This window comes from Cibotium barometz, chromosome 9 (assembly GCF_041138505.1).
Source record: "Cibotium barometz isolate CiBa-2024 chromosome 9, ASM4113850v1, whole genome shotgun sequence".
NCBI classification, from domain to species: Eukaryota; Viridiplantae; Streptophyta; class Polypodiopsida; order Cyatheales; family Cibotiaceae; genus Cibotium; species Cibotium barometz.
Window position 1 is genome coordinate 9623557 of NC_141054.1, and position 16702 is coordinate 9640258.

The 16702-nt window shown below is 46.6% G+C and overlaps 1 protein-coding gene and 1 pseudogene across 1 annotated transcript in view; both read left to right on the forward strand.

Annotated features, from left to right (window-relative positions):
* The window catches only part of LOC147635242 (Alkaline-phosphatase-like family protein), a 122320-nt gene extending 107051 nt beyond the window's left edge, over window positions 1–15269 (forward strand). Inside the window, exons 15-20 of the mRNA XM_086802461.1 lie at window positions 5357–5909; window positions 13360–13489; window positions 13600–13641; window positions 13985–14150; window positions 14836–14919; window positions 15014–15269. Of these exons, the coding sequence (XP_086658587.1) occupies window positions 5357–5909; window positions 13360–13489; window positions 13600–13641; window positions 13985–14150; window positions 14836–14919; window positions 15014–15124 (1086 nt within the window). The 3' untranslated portion in view covers window positions 15125–15269. The remainder of the gene's footprint in view (window positions 1–5356; window positions 5910–13359; window positions 13490–13599; window positions 13642–13984; window positions 14151–14835; window positions 14920–15013) is intronic.
* LOC147635243 (uncharacterized) lies at window positions 9389–11384 on the forward strand (annotated as a pseudogene).
* Window positions 15270–16702: the final 1433 nt, after the last annotated feature.

The following is a 16702-nucleotide window of genomic DNA, read 5'->3' on the forward strand; positions in this document are numbered from 1 at the left end:
CATCAGCGTTTCACATCAGGTTTACATTAGCCTGTCATCAGAGCTTACATCTGGGCTGACAGCAGCATTTATCTTCAGCCTTACATCAGCACTTACATCAGGGCTCACATCAGTGCTTACATCAGCATATCATCTGCGTTTTACCACAGCCCATGGGACAGCAGCCCCCACTGCTATACATAGAGCATATCAGCGTTTTTGCCTCAGCCCGACAGCAGCCCACTCTCTACTACATCGGGACGGCAGCCCACTCTTTGCTTAGCTTCCCCATCGGCATCATATCACGTACGCACACCGTGTCATCAGAGCTTGCACCGCTCGGGACGGCAGCCCTCTCTGCTCCTCACCATCCCTCAGGTATGCAACACCCTTGTCATCAGAGCTTGCACCCTTCAGGTACGCAGCACCCTGTCATCAGAGCCTGCACCCTTCAGGCACGCAGCACGCTTGTCACTAACCATCACTCGGGACGGCAACCCTCTTTGCTCTTCATTTACCACCTCAGGTACAGCAGCACCCTTGTCATCAGAGCCTGCATCACCTCATCTTCCGTTGCCACTACCACCTCGGAGTGCCTTTACATCCACCGACACGAGCCTTCGACCACCTCTCGGAGTGCTTTGCCTCACATTGACGCGAGCCTTCGTCTCACTGACCGTGCTTCAGCTCCGACATGCTCTTTGCTTTTGCACTGGTCTTTTAACTCAGAGTCACCTCACATCAGAGGGCTCTTGTACATATTTGCATTCACCCTTATATATATATTTACTCACATATTTCATGCTGTGTGGTTTTGCTATGATCTCTCGTACGTTTGGTCCTTTCGTCCTTTTGCCCTCACATGGTATCAAAGCTATCGTGAGCAAAGGGATTGAAGACCTCAAGAGAGCACAGCATGGATCGTTTACCCGCACTCTCGGAGGACCAATTCTTCTCACACGAAGTTGTTTCTCCAAACTCTGATCTAGACCACATAGGGAATGGGACTTCTTACTCAGTGGAGAGTGCCGTTCAAGATCCTTCTTTGGGAGATGATAAACCCATGTACATCCACTCATCTACACCACCTTTGCCATCACGATCGCCCTCTTTGACTTTATTAGATTTTGTTTCCAGAGGGGGATACATTCCTTCTACCATTGTGTCAGTCTGGGACCCTTGCATCCATCATCTTCTCTCCTGGTCCCCTTTTTGGCCTGAGAGGGGGTGTGAGAAAACAGTATGTTTCCCAACCCTAAAATGGGATTTTTTTTGGGTATTTTTATGTTTTATTTGAGGTTTTTTTGTCTTGGCTATTGGCCTACACCTTTTAGGCTGACCAACGAGCACTCCCCCCCTCAGTATATATAGCCTTGCCTATCATTCATCATTCATGTACCACTTCATTGTCATATCCGGTACCATATGGCCACTACCCGGGATAGCAGCCCCCTCTGCACAGGCCACCGCGGGACAGCAACCCTCTCTGCTATCATCTACGTTTTACATCTGCTGGTACAGACCGCCTACATCAAGTTGACTTCAACATTTCACATCAGGCTTACATCAGCGTTTCACATCAGGCTGACACCAGCGTTTCACATCAGGCTTACATCAGCCTGTCATCAGCGCTTACATCTGGGCTAACATCAGCGTTTATCTTCAGCCTTACATCAGCATATCATCTGCGTTTCACCACAGCCCATGGGACAGCAGCCCCCTCTGCTATACATAGAGCATATCAGCATTTTTGCCTCAGCTCGCACCATCGGGACAGCAGCCCACTCTTTGCTACATTGGGACAGCAGCCCACTCTCTGCTTAGCTTCACCATCGACATCACATCAAGTACGCAGCACCCGTGTCACTGGAGCTTGCACCACTTAGGACGGCAGCCCTCTCTGCTCCTTTATACATCAGGTACACAGCACCCGTGTCACCAGAGCTTGCACCACTCGGGACAGCAGCCCTTTCTACTCCTCACCACCCCTCAAGTACGCAGCACCCTTGTCACCAGAGCTTGCACTCTTCAGGTACGCAACACCCTTGTCACCAGAGCTTGCACCCTTCAGGTACACAACACCCTTGTCATCAAAGCCTGCACCCTTCGGTACGCAGTACCCTTGTCACCAGAGCTTGCACCACCACCATCACTCGGGACAGCAACCCTCTCTGCTCTTCATCTACCACCTCAAGTACAGCAACTCCCTACACCCTTGTCATCAGAGCGTGCATCACCTCATCTTCCGCTGCCACTACCACCTCGGAGTGCCTCTGCTTCCACCAACGCAAGCCTTTGACACCGACCGCCTCTCGGAGTGCTTTGCCTCACATCGACGCGAGCCTTCGTCACCAACTGTGCTTCAACTCCGACATCCTCTTTGCTTCTTCACTGGTCTTTCTACTCAGAGTCACCTCACATCAGAGGGCTCTTGTACATATTTGCACTCACCCTTATATATATATATTCACTCACATATTTCATGTTGTGTGGTTTTGCTGTGATCTCTTGTACATTTGGTCCTTTCGTCTTTTTGCCCTCACAAGAGGACGGCTCTTATGGCAGCTATCCTCAACTGAGTCGGCTGGATTGTTTGAAAAGGATCAGATTGTACAGTGGATGCGGACCATCCTTGCCACCCCTGGTCATCATGCTTCATAGACCGAGGGAGGATATATAGCGGTAACTTCAGAGTGGCCATATGGGAAGTCACATGAAGTCGACTCTACATTAACCTGAATAATATAATAACTCTTACAGGAAAAGAGAGAGAGAGAGAGAGAGAGAGAGAGAGAGAGAGAGAGATTAACGTCTGCAAAAGGCCAAAATTGGCCTATGAGACAAACAAGTAGTACAATGATGTTCCTCCAGTCATCAAGAGGAAAATGTGGAGTGAGAATAAAATGTACAAGTATGACAACACGACCATAGGGGACTCAATAGTGGTGTACAAACGAGAGGGTGTGGATGGAGTACTAGGGCTACTAATGCATCTCTATATGCTGAAGGGGTGATACAAGTATGATATGTTATCTACTCCTAACTCCATCCAGTCCCATAGTCTGGGTACAATATGTCATACATCCGATCTGAGGATGCCGTAAATGTCTGGAACATGCGTCCTGGATTAGAGCAAAAATGTGCCAGCTGCTCCTGGACCTCCTGCTGGTGTCGAGACTGGATGGCCGCGATCTCTCTGTGGTGTAGCCATGGTGTCTGGTAGCCGGCTAGTCTGGGTCGTCACCTAGCTCGAATCTCCTCCGCTCGTTGAGATGTCACTCCCAATGTGTGTGGCTGGGCTACTGGTGCCAATCTCTGGAAGAAGTCAGTCAACTGGGACTGTCTTCCTCCGCTATGATGTGCGGGTGTCTGAAGTAAGATCTCCCTGTGTCTCTGTAGTGCTAGTAGTAGTCTGCCTAGCTGTCTCTGGTACGATCTCTCCCAGATCTGTCTAAGTGATGTGGTCCCTCTAAAAACCTCAGGATAGCATGCCCTGATCTCCTGCAAAGCACCACACTGGCAAACAAAATGCTCCTCTATCTCTACCCCCGTCTGGCATAATCTGCAAATGCGCTCTGCTCGAGGGATGCGTGCTGCTCTCCCAGTCTCGATCTCTAGTTGGTGTGATGAGACCCTTAGTCGCCCAATGGCTACTCTGGCTCCATGTGATAAGTGGACCTCCAAGTATCGTGGTCGCTGGATGAAGCCGTCTGTGGAGGTGCTCAAGAAGTGGTCTCTGTAGTAGAGCATCTTCGTCGGGAGTGGCTGACTGGGAGATAGCCAAGTCTCCTGTATGTGGCCCTGCCAAATGTCATGTCTCATGACTTTGTTCCTCTCTGTCTGAGAGAGGCGTCTGTGTGGTGCAGCTAGGTCATACTGCAAGGGTGGTAATCTGTCAATATCAATCCTGTGTGATGATATCCACTGTACCACCTGGGAGTACCATAACCAGGTATGTCCCTCCTCAGCAAGCTGTCTGGATGCCTCAAAAGCAGCCCGAGATACCCGATTTAGTGGGAGCTCCCGCATCCTGTGTATAAAAGATATAGTCTAGAACATGGCCTCTACTAACATAGGTGGTACAACAAACTCCGCTCGAAGGATATCATGTGGTACTGAAGGTTTGTTGCGGATCATCCGTGAGAGCATCAAAATCTGAGGGCGCTCTATCTGTGTCCATGAGGATGTAGCCAAACCTGGTGCCCATACTGCTGCTGCATACATCAATGCTGAGAGAGAGAGAAAGAAAGAAAGAAAGTCATATTAATGTCCGCGGAATGCCTTGAAGGCATATGAAACCAAAAGACATGACATCACAATCATTACAATCTACTTCGGGGATGCACTTAGGCACAAGTGCGCATAAGTGCGAACATTGAAAATAAAAATAAAAATAAGATAAGGGTCAACTACCATGTGTAATATGAAATGCTTGTGGTACGTAGGAGAGAGCCAGTTAGTGGGGTTTAGGCTTCCGGAAGTCTTCGATTATTGCTCTTCCTTTGCGGTAGACAGCCCACTTTCCAGCTTAGCGGGCTTCTCGAACTTTGAGAGAGAGAGAGATGCTATTAACATCTACGAAAGACCTGAAGGGTTTATGAGACCTAAAAAAGATGTTACATGTGATCCATGAGTGAATTGGATGTCAAGACAACATGAAAAATGTAAATGTATAAACTAGCTGCGGAGGGAAAATACAGGGCCAACATTCTATGTAGACCTTGTGTGTACAATATAGTAGGCAGCCAAAGAGCACACTTTGTCATGCTCCTCATAGACCAACTACAAGTCCTCAATATCCATTACATGTAGCGGTGCCTCTCTCTCTCTCTCTCTCTCTCTCTCTCTCTCTCTCTCGTTGAAGCAAGTCCCGGATCTGGAGCTGGCGGGTGGAAGGTCTGGGTCTCCGGAGCTGGGGGCATGGGCATGGGCTTGTGCTCTCTGGAGGACCTGTGCTCTCTCTCAAGTATTAGATCTTTCCTTTGAGAGAGAGAGAGAGAGAGAGAGAGAGAAATGAAATGAAATGTTATATTAATGTCTTCAAAAGGCCAAAGTGACCTATGAGACCAAAGTGACCTCAATCCATGAGACAGAGAGAGGGAGAGAAGCGGGGGAAAGAAGGGGGGGAGGGAGGGGTTCTTTGACACCTAGGAAGTCTCAATGAGGACTGATCGTCCTTAACAATGTAATGATAAATTGTTAGTGACTAACTTTACTAAGCAAGTTATTTCTTTTGTGTATTTGATTTCAAAGCGTGGGTCTATTAGATCCTTCCTTTCAGCCACACGATAGTTGTAGGTTGCTTGCTTTGACACCATGGCAGTGAAAGATTTTATTGTAAATCACGTTGATCTGGATGTTTTTCTGTGAAGTGCAGGCCCTATGCTTTTTGGGAATGAATTTTATTATGGGCTCTCTTGGTGGTGTCAATCTTTTCAAGGACGCAGAGTTTCAAGCAGCGGAAACAGTGTCAAATGTGAATACCCCTGCGCAAACCTCTGTGATCTGGCAGTTGCTCTTCCTTTGCTTCACCACTTATGCACCATTGATTACTGTAGGGTTCTTCTTTGTCAAGAAGATGTGGAGATATTGCTTGTTGCAAAGAAGCTCTTCTTGGGTTGTCTTCTTTGGAGTACCCCTAACATACATGGCAATATGTTTGCACTGGTTGCTGGACGATTTTGTCAAGCTACAACTGCTTTTCCTCCCAGAATCTGTGCAAGAGTTTGCAAGGCTCCAGATTCCTCGTATGGTCTATTATGTTGTAGCCCTGCAAAGTCTGCTGCTGATATGCATTGTAAAGGATATGGTTCAGCTCAAAAGGGTTCTTGAAGAAGCTTCTATCCCATGTCTTGCTGTATGGAGTGGCCTAATACTTCTACTGCTTGGAAGACAAGGGCCTGTCATTGCTTTGATTGCTGGCATAGAAGGTAAGCAGTTCGACCTTTGTTTGAACTACAGTACAAAATTTTCCATGTTCAGAAGCTTTCCTCTAGACTGTAGACTGCTTACTGTTTGTTTCAGTTTTACAACATGTTATTATTCTGTTTCATACAAATGCTACTCTGTCCAACTCTAGCTCCTATTGTCTTTCCTTGTCCTTCAATATCCACTCACTATACTTCTGTTGGGTTGAGAGGGGCGCCAGGGGAAGGGGGGGTGGCGGGGTGGGGGGTGTGTGGGCACGAAGGGCTCTGAGAGGGAGAGGGAGGAGGGAAGAGTGACACTGGGGGCATGTAGCACCATGAGATCAACGCCTCCAATGAAAAGGCCCAGGTCTCCAGGTGCACAAGAAAGGTGACCTCCATTCCCACATGACCCTGGAGCCACCATAGAGGCACTCCTGAGAGGCACTCCTGTTGATCATGGAGAGTACTAATAGTGCTCATAGACTCCGCGAGAGGGGGTTAACTGTCCCCTGATAGTCTCACGGCAGGGTGCTTGCCAGATTTGTCAGGTTTTGGGGCTCCTGATCATCTCCCAGCTGGAGTCTGAAGGTGATCATGGAGAGTATGAGTGAGGTCTTTCCTAATGGTCTTGCAAAGGGGTCTCTTCTCTAATATTTTCACCAATGCTCCTGATCGTCTCCCAGCTGGAGTCTCAAGGTGTAATCAAGGCCCACAGAGTCAGGAATGTGTCATGCCTCCATAGTGGAAATCCAAGTGGAGTGCCAGGCTTGTGCTGTCCTTGTAGAGATGTGTAGGGCACATCTCCATTGCTGACGCAATGGCATGCTACTAGATGAATACTGTGGCAGTCCTTGTTTGCACCTCTTCAGGGTGCCGGGGTGACTCCACAAGGCATTGAATTTTTTCTTTTTGTTTGCATCACAAACTGAGCCTTTAACGAAGCATGAGCGTCTGTTTGCTTCGCACAGCATGAGCAATGCCGCCCACCCCTCCCCCACCCCCGGCCCATTCTTCTTTTCGTTTCTCTCACCTAGTTGAGCGTTGTTAGTCCACGCAAGCGCATGTGCAGAAACACGTGCCTCTCTCTGGTCGTGCTATGCTCATTGCCCAAGTCACTCAGAAAATTTTATGCACAGGAGCAAATGCCAAGTGCAGAGTGCATGGTGGACAAGTGTATGCAAAGTGTGTAGCTATTGGTTGGAAGTGCTGTGTGCGCAGGTACAAAGTGTGCAGGCGTGCAAAACTGAAAGCTGAAAGTGTGCAGTTTCAAGCCGTGAGCTTTTATGTATACATAGTGTGGGTGTTGGTCCCGAGAGCAAACTATTGCAGCATTTCAGAGGTTCTATTCCAGTGATTCCAGCTGAATGCATGTATGCATCGTGTGGGCTTCTGAGAAATGGATACTTCGTGCAATGTTGATGACCAGGGTGTCTGCCAAACACCGCCTAAAGCACGGCTCATTTTTCGCAGAAGAATGAGGGAAAGCACGCCCTCCCTGGGCTCATCTAGGGCGGGGAAAATGTCTAGAACCAAAGACGATTCTATGTATGAAAAAGTGCAGATTATGATCAAGGCGGAATTGAACAACATGTGACTAGATTTGGAAAAGGAAACGTATGAGGCTATGGAAGCCTGGAAGAAGAACATGTATGCATGCATGAGGAAGGAGTTGCATAAGGAAATACTAACGGAATTGTGGGTTGAGATGTATACGGCACTGAAAGGGGAAATGCAGGCCCTCTTGAGAACAGAGGTGAATGTAATGGAAATTGCGGTGTATAAAAAAGTTAGTGATGCAATGGCTGAGGTCGAATCTTGGAAAACTAAGATGGAGAAATGCATAACAGATACAGATGTCTTGATCAAGGAACTCCAAGGAGAACTTTTGGCATGCAAAAAACAACTAGAAGGGCAAAAGGGGTCGGTAACACCCCAACTTGCTGATGAAATTAAGGAGTTGAAAACACACGTTGAGAAAGAGATCAGATCCTTTGCTGAGGTGACAAAGCAAACAAAAGTAGATGTTGAAGAGAATACCAAATGGATTGATGTAGTGAAGAAACACAAGAGTGCGTCAGTTGATAAAGTTGAGGTAATGAATGCCACTCTGGAGGAGGAGGCTAAGAGACATGCCAAGGCCTTACATGTGTGAGTTACTGGATGATGGAATGAGAAAAGCTCCCCCAAAGAGGATGCAAAAGATCTTGGCACTAAAATGGGAGTATCTGAGCTCCCCATAATGGATGCTTGGAGAGTGGGCAAGGATGCTACAAAGGCACGGGCATTGATCTTGAAGTTCCCAGACATGAGATCGAAGAGGGCCTTCTTATCAAAAAGGATGGCTCTCAAGGGAGAGAAGATTTATCTGGATGAGGATCTAACACCAATACAAGTAGCACATAGAAAAGAGCATATGCCTCGGGTGTATACAGCACGGAAGGAAGGGAAGTGGGCAGTGTACAAGGACGGTAGGGTGATTATTACAGAGTGCCGATCCACATGATGGTGGCAGCCCATGGGACCCTAAAGATGACAGTATGGAATTGTAATGGATCTCTACGTCTAGATGCAGGATACTTCGAAGACACATTCAGAGACAGAGACATTGTCTTCTATACGGAGACACCCATCAGTGTGCAGGGAGTCGCCTCCCAACAGAGTGCGGATATACATGGGAGTAGGTTTATCGCCCCCACCCCGTACACCAGGTAGTACTAGAGGATTAGGCGGAGTGGCTGTGTTATTTAGAGAGGAGCTTCGGGATATGGTTCATGTAGTACATAGAGACGCAGATGCACGATATATGTGGATTAGAGTTCACACAGAGAGGCTACAGGACATATACATTGCTGTATGCTATTTTCCTCCTGCCTACTCGAGATATGCATAGCAGGGTGAGTCACCTTATTTGTCATTGTTTGAGGACATCATACGCTTTGCTAACTTGGGAGACATTCTTTTGGTGGGGGACTTCAATGCTCGTACGGGCAATGAGCAATCAACACTTTATGACACAGAGGAGCCTTCATATAGAGAGCTTGAAGCGGATGAAGTGGGCATACAGAGGACATCACAGGATATGGGTGAGATCACAAAGTATGGGACACATCTCTTGGCTTTGGGGAGTGCTCATGGGTTGTTTATTTATAATGGTTTGTCACGATGGCCCGGTTCGGGTGCTTTTACATGCTGGAATAACAAGAAGGGCGCTAGTACAGTGGACTACTTGATGGGATCCCTTACTTTGATGCCAGATATCCAGAGTTTCTATATTTCTGACAAGCCGATTGGGATGGCGGCAGATCATGCATACTTATGCTTCACAATGGTATGCAGGAACCAAAGACGGTTATCGCCATTACCTCTCTCTCGCCACCCTAGATACCATTTTACACGAGAGACTGCTGGAGTTTATTGCAGTGCAGTCTACGATGTCCTTTTCACTCTTGACCCAGATAGCCCTTTAGAGGAGCAGGGGATACACCACACTGGATCATATACTCACCCTCAAAGCTCTTATTGAGGAGGGACGAGCACGAGGACGGAGGATATATTGTTGTTTTGTGGACTTCCGCAAAGCATTTGATACGGTGCCACGTGCCATGCTTATGAGGAGACTACAGGATATTGGTGTCCTTGAGGAGATGCAATGGGGAGTATACACTTTGTATGAGTCAGTGATAGGCAGAGTACGTGCTCCAGGGGGCTTGTCGGATGTAGTGAACAGTACTATTGGGGTGAAGCAGGGCTGCCCGCTTTCACCCACGCTCTTTGGGCTATACATTGATGAGGTCTCAGACTATGTGGATAGATTGGGTGGCCCAGGGGCGCGCCTAGCTGGGGTGTTGATACCCATCCTACTATATGCAGATGACATTGTGCTTATCTCAAACACTCCCGAGGGACTACAAAGACACTTGGATGCATTGCAGCCTTTTTGTGTGGACAAAGATCTCACAGTGAACCTTGGTAAAACCAAGGTTATGACATTTAATACCACACAAGCATGGGTGACTAGAACACAGACGCAGTTTATGTTTAGAGGAGAGCCAGTTGAGTATGTCAGATCCTATGTGTACTTGGGGGTGACCTTCAGAGGGCCGCGATTTTCTATGAGGGAGGCAGCAGAGGCTAAACTAGCACGAGGATTAGCAGCTTTGGGGGCACTTGAGAGACAGTGCGCATACATACAGTTTCAAGAGCCACGCAAGAAACTATGGCTATTTGACACTTTGGTTACATCGACACTTCTCTATGGAGCAGAGATATGGGGGCCTAGCCTTTTCCATAAGAGGAGGGAGCCATTGGCAGGACAGGACGGAGACTATTACGATGGATGGCAGCATATGGAGAGGCCATTAGTGATGATGATTGCACGCATGATTCGGAGCAAGTCATCTGTACCACGTGAGATCATCAGGGCAGAGATGGGGGCTACCCCAGTGGTTACTGAGGCTTTGTTCCGTGCAGTTACTTTTCCATAGAATATGGGAGCTCCCTCAGCAGAAATACCCTCGCCTAGCACTCACTTCCTCCAAACAGCTTGCAGATGAGGGAGACACCCAGTGTTGGTATGCCTAGATGCGCACATGGCTGGCCTTGCATGGCATGAGTATTGATGCACTCCCGCCTTTTGCTTACAGCCTGGACTGCCTGTTCTTAGATTTCAGCCGTTGAGAGTTGAATCGGGTGATCGTGAGACTAGATACAGAGAGGACATGGGTCAGGCCCCCGCAGCCGTTGGGCACGAAAATGGCACACTACCACAGTCATTTTCTACACCTCTCTTTCGACGGGTTTATTATACGCCATGCTTACATGGACACACACCTCTCACATGGTATTCGGAGTGCTATTGGACAGATTCGCACCTCTTCACACCGGCTGAGGATAGAGACAGGTCAATATGAGGATATATCACTAGAGGACTGCATATGCCAGCTTTGCCATCAGGAGGTGGAGTCGGAGGAGCACTATATATGTCGTTGTACTATCTACTATGAGATCCGAGGGAGGTACCACTGCGTGTTCCATGAAGGCTTTGGACCTTTGCGTCGGATCATGGACTTTGAGGACCAAAGGTGCTTAGGGCTCTTCATACTAGAGCTTAGACGCCACAGAGAGAGTCTATTTAGGGACAGGAGGGCAGTGGGACCAGAGCCGCCTAGACAGAGAGTCCTCACAGATTTTATCAGAGCCAGCACTGTAACCCCACCAGCCTCTGCTCCCCCATCTACAGGCCTACCTTGCAGACCACCCTCCAGAGGAGTCACCTTGGACAGAGCCATTGCCATCTGTAGAGCGAGACACCCACAACCACGAGGATCGCGTCCACGACTCCCTCACCATCGGCAGATTCGAGCCATCATTGCCCGCCACCGGAGGAGTTTACCGCAATGATTCAGCGGTTCAGCTTTCAGCTCTTAGCTCTCTTAGGATGTTACTATTTTCATTCTTTCTTTCAGATTTGTTATGATGAGACATCATCATCATCAATTGTACCTTGTTTTGGTCTCATGGGCCATTTCAGCCTTTAGGAGACGTTAATATATCTTTCTTTCTAGTGCCCTTCACTGAGTGACATGAGCAGCTAGGAGTGACCACTTTGAGGGAGTAGGGGATCTTCTCCTTGCTGCTTCAGGGATATCAGGGCTGGACATGATCAGGAATTCATGGTTGCTTACCCTTGTGGAGCTTGATAGGTCTTCCACACACAATGCGGCCCACCTCTAGGCATAAGCTTTTCACTCTTCTTTTCAGAAGTCATGTTCATGTGCCCACATGGAGTTTGATTGATCTTTCACACGCACAAGGTGCACATGTGGAGGCAGTCAGAAGGCCACTTGTGCATCTTCTCTCGAATCTGCATGTCGAAATAACTTCTTCTTTGCAAGGAGACACCACGCTTTGGCCAAGCCTCACGTGCATTAGCTTAGTGAATCTAAGTGATGTGCAGCTTCAGGCACATTCACCTCAGAGAAGATTCCCATTAGTCACTCTCAAACTTATGGTGAAGGTCACAGCTTGCAGTGACTACAATTGAGTTTGATTTCTCTTTCTAGTAGGAGCACAAAGGTGAAATGAAAAGATATTCATCAGCGAAGAGCTTCACTGAGCTGTGGTGAAGCATGAGTCAACATCATGAATCATGATGCTTACCTGGGAGCATAGTAGTTAGGAAACGCGTTCCCTACAGGGAAGGATACCTGCCATGCACCAGATTCGTTGTGAGAGCATGCCCTTGCCACCTACATGGAATCTCAACAGAGAGTTAGGAAGACGCTTTGCGTTCTTAAGGACGCCACTCATGGTCGATTCAGATTTGTAGGACAGAGACAGGCCTGCTAGCAGGTACGGCAACACACTTGACAGTTGATATGGTGGAGCACAGGAACTCTCCCTCGGTGGTGGTGGCGGTGGTCAATCAGGTGCTGCTTTCTGTAATGATATCACATTTTGTGAGTCCTTGTGTTCATTGAACAGCTCTGGTTGAATGATACAAATGCTTTTTTTGCAGTTGGAAAGACGACCAAAAACGTGAGGAGCCAATGCCTTCTAGGACATCCTTTACCTCTCTCATCACAAAACTGACATAGTGAAGCCAAGATGGCAAGATGCATGCCAACCCAGGGGTCCCTTGGCTGCCTGGACAGGCACATCTTTTCAGCGGCTATGTAGTGCAACTAGAGTCCTCGGCCTCTCAGTTTGCAGTCTCCTCCAGTCTTGGCAAAAGCTTCAGTGGAGATTCAGCCACGAACATAGGAGGAGAGTTTGTACCAACCTTCGAGCTGGAGCAGTTTGGTTAGCCTCCTTTCTGGTCACCCACTACACTTTCATTTTTTGTGGAGGGCATGGGATGCTGCTCTGCCCAGTCATCTGGCCCTTGCTTCTTGTTCTCCCAGATCTTCACAGAGCAGCAATGAGAATGGCAACTACATGATTTATTGCAATCGATGACCACCTCATCACAATCCAGTGATTGATTTTTGGGACATGGTTCATTCCATGAATGGCATTCTCATAGCTGGATATCTCACTCTGGGTTATTCGGCTTGCCACCTGTGGTCTTTGTGGGATACTTATCACTTAGGAGACTGTTGAGATGCATCGATGTGCCCTTGTTAAAGGACCCCTGACCAGGTTCCTATTCGTGGCAGTGGTGCAACCCCTCTGATATACCTGATCACAGAAGACCCCTACGATTCACCCGATCTCTTTGGCTGCCCTTTGTTTTAAACTACTATGCATGGTGGGACATCAGACTCAGCTTTGATGACAGAGTTCCAATCCCACCAGGCAGTGTGACAGGTCAGAGTCCTTGCCAAGGCCAATAACCCAGATCGAGCTACCCCGAGGAAATTACATTTTCTTTATGTATAAATTTGGGATAATAAGATTTTTGGCTAAGGGTTTACAAGCTTGTACCTCACTAGATTTAGACATATTGACAGCTGGCTGTGTTTTTCTCCAGGTTGGTGCCTCATGGATATGCAGTCTTTGAGTTTGCCACTTGAAAGATCTGCAGACATTGCAGATTACTCAGCGGCAACTATCCAGTGGAGTCTATTTGCTGTACAAATATTCTTTTGCACGGGTCACAGGTCAGTGTAGCAATGCTGACTAGATTTATTCTGCAGTTTTGGGGGGGGCATTTTTCCCGTTAAAGCAATGCCCTGCCTGGATTTAAATATCTTTTTTGTGCATTTTTAAGGTGTGCTTTTGATGGCCTACGATACGCTGCAGCTTTTATAGGGTGAGAGAACTTTTCCCCATTTTCTCATGAATGCACGGCTCCTTGCATTTCCATGTTATACAAACGATTCGATTGAGAATTGATAGTCGGTGAAAATGAGGTGATAGCTCAAGTGGTAAAGGTGCTTGTCCTTGTCTAGGACCAAGGGGTCCTGGGTTCAAAACCCCACAAGGATCCTTCCTCGGCGGCATCGCCTACGGGCGGATAAAAAAGCACCGATGGGCATGCGCCTACAGGCTGTGAAAAACTATAACTACGGGAGGATCATGGGCCTGAGGCCTTTTTTCTATATAAAGAACTGATGGCTGGCTTCACTGGTGTATGTGTACATGGCATCAAACAGGTTTGATCAATTCAACATATATCGCCAGGGTGTTCTTCTTGCCGTAGACACATTTGGAGCTTCTCATCTTCTACCTATTGTCGGGCTGGCACTTCTTGTTGCAAAGAGAACTCCTGGAACCAGAAATGTTTCCTTGAACGCTTTTTACAAATCGCAGATGTCTCAGGTCCTCCCATCTGCTTGCAATAGACGTTTGTATGTCAGAGAGGATTTCATTAAAGCTGGTCAAAAGCATGGTTTAATTTGGAGGATTATAGAGGTTTTAGTTAGTCATCTAACTGTTGATCGAAAATGCATCTTGATTTTTACACATCCAATATAGAGATTTATTGTAATATTATCGTAGCTACTGTAACCTCAATGACTAATATGCATACATACGTGCATACATTAGGTACACACTGTATGTATCCCCTGTGAACAGACACACATGTGCTCGTACCATTCGTACATGATACAGATATACATACCATACTTCCATGCATGCATATGCATACATACACACACACACACACATGAATGTATGTATCACCTGTGGACGCGCACACGTGCGCGCATACACCCTATACATAGGTACCAAACCATGCATACATCTACTTACCATACATCCATGCGTGCATATATATGCATACATGTGCATGTATTTGTGTGTAACGTGTGCGTGCGCAGACACTCACACGCATGTGCGTACACGCATACATGTACATTTAAAGCACGACCTAACTAGGGAAATAGAGAGAGAAACCATAGGAGCATGTTCTATATGGTGTGCAAGAGATTATTAATTTAGTTGGTAGGGAGGAAGGTGCATTGTTTTCTAACTTGATCGTGTGTTTTGGCATGGCCTCTAGGCATTCTTGCTGTATGGGTTGGTAAGGACAGTGACTACAATATTCACGACTGTTTGTGTAACAATACAGAGGCGCCATTTGATGGTATAAGCAACTCTTACTGTCAAAGTGTCCATGTTCTTACAGAGTTGTGTGATGTGTTTGTTCTTAGCTAACGCATCCCATGTTTGGGCTGCAGGTATGGGGACTATTTGCCCCCAAATTTGTATTTGATGCCATCGGCCTTCTTGTCACAGATGTCATATTGGTTATCATCTCAATGTACTATTTGCTGCCCTTCTTTAGATGATGGAAGACAACAATTTTGGTTGATATAGGTTCTCATTATTTGAGCTTGGCAAAATTGCACAAGGTTAAGTTTTGTTTCCTCTCTTCTCAAATTACAGAGCAGCCAAATGTGTGTTTTTTTAAATAATCAATTCGATCTTTCCAAATTATGTCGTTAATGCTCAAACTTAACCATATATTATTAGTTTTAATGACTAACCATTGATTCCTCACAACACACAACCCCCCCCCTCTCTCTCTCTCTCTCTCTCTCTCTCTCTCTCTCTCTCCAACGTTTTCTTACTTGCCTTTGCAAGGTGGAGGCCATAGTGCTAGTTTGGACCCTTAGGAAAGGGCTAATTGGTCGATTTGAATATTGGGAGTTACATCATAACAAATTTATACTAAAATTTGTCTTCAAAATATCATTTTATCATTGGTGGAAGATGTGAAGTTTCCTCCCAAAGTTGATTGTGGGATCCAATGTTCCAATGTTGGGAGGCAATTGCAAAGACATTGTTTAGTGGACCACACTTGATCCATCCAAGTGCAAGGAAGGGGAGTTGAACTTAGAATCCCTTATTATGAGTCCGGTGGGTAAATGGCTACACTAGAGAGAGGAAGAGAGAGAATATTAACCAAAATTGCTATTATGAAGTCATGAGCATGTTGGGCTATATAGGCCTTAAAATATGATCGAGGACAAGAAAATAAAAGAAGGATTTACTAATGAGCTTGTTTAGCTTCATAACACATCAGTTAAAGGTCGAGGGGATGCTTATCTCTCCCATGTCGAAATACGGTTTGTATTGCCAATTGGTTGAACCTTGGCAATTTCAGTTTTGTTCCATTGTGTTGAGCCGAGCTCCTTTGCTATCAAAAACTTCTTATATGATGGTTAGATGTTTTTTTTTTTTCAATAAAGCCCCTTTTGGGGGATGCAAAGCAAGCATTGTACCACTCATACACACCATAGATGTTAGGATTTGGACCCGGTTCTATTTTTTTGGGTAGGGTAGAATGGCCCGGGCTAGACTACTTGGGCTAGAGCTCAAGTCCGTTGACCACCCCCGTGGTTTTTAGGTGATGGTTGTGTGGTAGTCTTTTTGGTCAATGCTTGTTATGTTTTAGTACATTCCACTTTGTAGTATGCATTGCAATCAATTCTTGCATGTATCAAGATAGCTTGGCTCCTCTACGTATCACCTCTTGGGTAGTTATGCCCAACCCCAATCTTCCCCCAAGCCACTCACGCACTTGGATTAGTCATGCTTTCTTATATTCAAGACGCCTCAATGATTGTACTCAACTTGGTCTCTAGTGTTGTAAGGTGATCTTTCAAACCTTGAAGCCAATGTTGAGTGTGGCATTGTCATTGGTATAACTAGACAATTTGATTGTAGGTAGGTTGTTCACTTCTTTTGGGGTGTGGGATGGGGATTCTTAGGTGAGAGCAAGGCTTCGGTTGAGGAGACTCTTTCGTCCATATATATATATATGTATATGTGTGTGTGCGTGTGCATATGTGTGTAAAATGCTAGTCATAACCTTTGTGGGGACGTCTTTTATTTTATTTTGGATGCGTCTTTTATTTATCACC